Source organism: Nelumbo nucifera, chromosome 6 (assembly GCF_055504915.1).
Source record: "Nelumbo nucifera cultivar China Antique chromosome 6, China Antique-T2T, whole genome shotgun sequence".
Taxonomy (NCBI): domain Eukaryota; kingdom Viridiplantae; phylum Streptophyta; class Magnoliopsida; order Proteales; family Nelumbonaceae; genus Nelumbo; species Nelumbo nucifera.
In genome coordinates, this window is record NC_142654.1 from 27,858,404 (window position 1) to 27,863,782 (window position 5,379).

The following is a 5,379-nucleotide window of genomic DNA, read 5'->3' on the forward strand; positions in this document are numbered from 1 at the left end:
TTCAAATTAATATTTCTAGTTCGAATCGAGTTCAAGCCTGAATTCGAGCTTGATGTTTTATTGTCAAGCTGAGCTTAAATAGTTAAATATTCGGCTCGGCTCATAAATCCAGCTTTGATTCTAGTCGTCTCGTTTGATGGTTAAGTTGTAATCCATCGTAAACATTTTCCTCTGGAAGGTTTTGGAACCGCGCGAGAAAAGTGATAGTCGTTGTTGTTCCAACGTCCACCCCAAATCACCTAAAAACTAAAACTAGTTTCTAGTTTCTACTTCCTACATCCTTATGCTAGCGGCTATGTTTTATGTATAGTGCCCGTTTGGGAGGGCTTCTGCGTTGGAGGTGAGTTAGGTTGATTGAACTGCGGTCTTGAGCACCTGTACTCCGAACAAATTATCAGGAGTGGTTTCATTTTCTGGACTTTCACCAAACACGACTTAATTATATGAATTCCATGTGGGGCCCAACTTGAAAGGCGAGAAGCCCCATCTCAAAAGCCCTTTCAAACGAGTCTGGATTACCCACGACAATTCTACCCACTCTTATCCACATTATATGAATGGGGATCGAGATATTCCCAATTCACGGAGGGAGGTAGTGTTTTGTGGATAGGCGTGGGTAGAATTTCTGTGGATAGAAGATCCACAGTCCTCTCAAACGGGTACATAGTGATAAATTGGAGTCTGTATTTGATCCCACTTGATCAATATTTCATGTTACCATATTTCTTGATTGTTTTGGGGACCCTTCTTATTTATTGTCAATATATATATATATATATATATATATATATATATATATATATATATATATATACCACCTAATTAAAGAAACTTTCAAGACTAAATACATAAATTAAACCCCAAATTCCATTTTAATTTTAGACAAAATTTTGGGGCTTAATCTAATTAATGTCATCTCAAATTTCTAATTTATATTTATGTTTGTGCTCAGGCCCTTGAGAATCTTTGCATAAGTATTTAAACATTGCTCCCAATTAAGTAACAGTTTGTTCTAATGGTTTTGGAAGGGGTATAAATATAAACATGTACAGTGCAAAATCTTGCATTTTGTATTATTTTGTATCGTACATATTTGTATTTGTACTTTTTCCAAACAGAGCCTTAGGCTCAGTTTGGAAGCAGTACAAATGCAAATATGTATTGTGTAAAACCTTATATTTTGTATTATTTTGTATGTATTGTATTGTACATATTTCATTTGTATTCTTTCTAAACTGAGCCTTAAGTTGTGTTTGATAACAATGTAAATCAAGATTAATGTAAATATTTACACCGGTTCAGTTTTATTGGCGTTTAGAAGGAGTGCAAATCAATATCGACATAAAACTCCACTCCGGTTCGATTTTGTCGACATTTAGATTGATGGAGTGGAGTTTTATGTTGTAAATCGATGCAAAACTCAAATGATCACTTTTTATGGTTCGATGTAAAATGTCATCAATGCAATTTTACACCTATGACGTTTTACATCGGTTCCAATTAAACGCAGCCTTAAGGATTAAGGGTTGATGGTCCTAACAATCAACAAGTATAACAATGCAATTAAACGGTATTGCTGAAATCAAATTTGCAAATTAACCACGGTGCAAATAAATTAATCCTCAAGCCGTGATCCGGCCCCCACGGTGCAAACAAACCATGTGTTGCATTCATTCTTGACGAATTAATTAATACAGTGATGGAGCATTCATTACAGATTTTACATCTCTAAACCCATGTTTAGAATGTCTGTTGAATATCAATAATGGAAGATGTAGAAATTATCAGAAAACTGCCGTGTCTCATTGATGAAGAAATCAAACCACACACACACACCAGATTTTACACATACTGATCACATACATTAACCGTCTTAAATTCCTTCTTTTAGTTTACTCACAATATTTATTAAAAATAAAGTAAATTAAAGGAGAAAATATTGTGAGGACCGGACCATCATCATCATCATCCACTAGGTCACCATGTCCTCGTAAAATACAATCAGATTAAGGTTCTTCAGTGTAAGGTAATGGTGAATTTGAAAACATCCAAGAATAAAACTAAAACTCGATCGGGCAGAGGCACAGCCAACATGCTTGGTTTTTATCTATGGCGATTCGTTGTGGATGGGCGGTTTTCTGTGGGGTTGCTCATAATCCATGACTACAACGTCTTCATTATTGGTATGGTTTTTCTGAGAATCTATCACTTCTTCGGTAGCATGGGAATAAGCTGATCCTAACACCGACCTTGCTGCTCGCTTCTCCAATCCCTACACAATAAGCACCAGATAGATGATGAGATGATATGTTATAACACCATCCATCCCATGCATGCATGCATATCCCATGTACGTATATATAGCATGTTCAAATTCTCAAACACAAAGGAGATGTACACAAACATGCAAGCATGCATGCATGAATGCATGTCATGTAATGTATGTAGGACATATCATATACGCCCTTGCCACCCTCATCATGGACATGCTAATGTGATGGGCCATGTTTTTCTGGTCACCATTGCTAGCTCCAACTATTAATACAAACATGAAACGTGGTGTAGTTTACCTGTATTTTAGTTGCTTGTGGCACACCCACATGAGAAGAAGATGATATAGTCTCAGCTCCTCCTGCATGTCCCAAAACAATGAATTATGATGATGATGATGGTGGTGATTATAACAAATATATGTGCATTAGGAAAGAAGATTGACAACAAATACAATGCAACAGTGCTAGCTCCTGGGTCATTGGCAGTAGTCTATATATTAAGGATGTAATGTTCTTCATTCAGTTGAGATTTTTGGGAAGTTTTAATTTGGATGTGAGTGAGATAGAGAGCAGTTTATTAGTTTGTGGGAGGGAGGGTGTGTCTTGGGTATATATAGAGTAGTCCAAGTTAAACAGCGAAGAGACTCGGTTTGAACTTTGAACAGCAACCTGATATCTTCTTTCTTGTTTCTCCCACTTCCTCCAAAGAAGCCTTTGAATGATTTGGTTCGTGACTGATTGCACCACCCTGACCCTTGCCCATCATACTTTCTCCATCTGTTGCTTCTTGCTTTCTCTTTCGGACTTGTTCTGGCAAGGAAGGTTTCATCTTCAATGGAATAATAACTGAAGTCGTCTCATCAAGTTTGGCCTTCTCCAGTTCCTGCACCAGATCCAGAAGATTATATTAATATATAGAAAAGTTGGAAAACCTTGTCAGTTTTAATTCTCGCTGTTTGATGGGTAGCAATTAATCTTACATAATTAGATAATATTCTAAAAGCAATTACGTAAAATTAAAGCATTTTGAACTAATAATTACCTTGCCAGAATAGTGAACTTGGATACTGGACTCTGTGGCAATGCCCCGGAGATAACGAGCGTCACATGCAAGGAGAGAGAGAGAGAGACACTGAAGGAAGAGGAGGAAAAGAAGAGAAGACATGTTTGACGTAACTCCCAGGGTTATAGAATTGAAGGTTATGTGATTTGTGTATTTGTGTGTGTCATGGGTGCTATTTGTAGTGAGAGGAGGAAATTAGGTAATAAATGCAGGTTTTGTATGTAGTGAAAGAGGCTCTCCAGGGGAACGTGAAGACGTGTGTGAACGATGAGACCCAAGAAGAAAAATGAAGATATGTATGGCCTCCTTTGTCTCCTCCTATCTCCCACTCCTCAGTCAGTTGGGACCCAAGATACAGACTCCCACCATGAAAGGAAGACAGTTTTAGTCTCTTCATGAACGTATAGGTGGAAAGTAAGAGAGAAAGAGAAAGATTTTTCTTTGAAACAATTAACAAAGAAAAAAGCAAGAGAAATGTGTATATCAAAATTATATAGCAAACAAAAACAAGAAAGGGAGAGGTTGACCCATTTGTTTCTTTCGAGGTACTCCTTTCCTTGTCTTTGTGTTGGACATTTTTACAAATTGCGTGCATGGGTTGTGGCTCCATGTCTGTTGCTCTTAGTCATTTCCTACCTAATTTCTTGAAATATATACTTAGTAGATTATTCATTCCAAGAGGGAAAGGTTGAAATGTTCAGCAAGGGTGGGTGTGGTGTCAAAGGTAGAGATCTAAGCCCTTCTTGGGCGAATGGAAACATCATCTATCCCCCTCTCTTGGGGATGGAAGAACAAATTACTTCCAACCATACTTGAAATTGGAATAAACCCTTGAAAAGGGAAGAAGCTCCCCTAAGTATATGTTAAGGGAAATCGTTTTAACAGTTTTACTATCAAACAGAATGCATGACTATTAGGGCTGCAAATGGTATCCATGTATCTGATATGATTCAAATTATATTCCATCCTGTTAATGGTGATCCAAATTTGATCCGTTTTGTTAGAGAATAAAAATAAAACCTATTCAAGGATCTCACTTAACAGCTTAAGCTTTTAAGTTGAATGATTTTTTGAGATGGTATCAAAATCACTTTGACTAAATTCAATCCCAATTCTCATCACCCCCATTATAATTAATTAAGTTTCAGCAGAAGGTATAAGTGAGCCTGTGCTGTACAGCTTAAGCTTTTAGGTTGAATGGCGTTTTGAGACATTTATAATTGGACCAAATATGGATCGATTTCTATTCCAGTGTACGTATATAATTACTAAAAAAAGATGGTTTGAATGCTATACTTCCACTAAAAAGCTATACTAATAATTAATATATAATATTTTGATTATTTTGAGTTTAATTCATTAATTAATACTATTCAATATCCATTCCAAATTCGATTCAAATCCGAACATATACAAATCAAATTTACATCTACCTATATTTCAAAAGAAGTAAGGCTAGTTGCCGGCGTTGTGGTGATTCATTCAGAGCAGAATTAGTTAGACGTTAACGTCACATCTCCTCCTTGTGATGGGCAAGTTATAGCCATCTCACATGGGGAGTCCAGACCTGCTGCTAACCTCGAGGGATGGTGCTGCACAAGGATTTATATATGCATGCAGCTCTGCATGCTCATGCTTCAACAATAGAAGGGTAAATTAATTAGTCAATGTGAAGAAGATGAACATAAATACCGAGGGACCCGCATTTACATAGCCGACACAAGTGAGACCGACAGAGGTGCATTGGAGGGTTTGGACAGAAGAGAGAGAGAAAGGGAGGCAAAGGTACGTGAACGACCTCCTTTTGCACTTGAGATGAGGGACATGAGAGGGAGAGGCACCCTACCTTGCAGTAACCAAGGTATACACGACCCGTGGCAAGAAAAACCATGTTCAAATGTATTGCCACGTGGACATGAGACGCATGGCCCCCGATACAAGATTATATGTTACTTTCATTTCATCTGTTCTCAAATCCCAATCCCACTGCTATTGTTGTTGGTGGAGTTAATTTTGTTTGTTTGTAATTGTATGTTTGCGGGG

General features: G+C 37.4%; 1 protein-coding gene across 1 annotated transcript; it reads right to left on the reverse strand.

The window, feature by feature from the left end:
• Positions 1–1,781: 1,781 nt before the first annotated feature.
• RGF6 (root meristem growth factor) lies at positions 1,782–3,471 on the reverse strand. Its single transcript, XM_019197988.2, has 4 exons — positions 3,316–3,471; positions 2,943–3,156; positions 2,571–2,632; positions 1,782–2,272 (listed from the first exon to the last, which is right to left on the reverse strand). Exons 1-4 carry the CDS (start codon positions 3,436–3,438, stop codon positions 2,108–2,110), a joined length of 564 nt encoding a protein of 187 aa, XP_019053533.2. The 5' UTR covers positions 3,439–3,471; the 3' UTR covers positions 1,782–2,107.
• Positions 3,472–5,379: the final 1,908 nt, after the last annotated feature.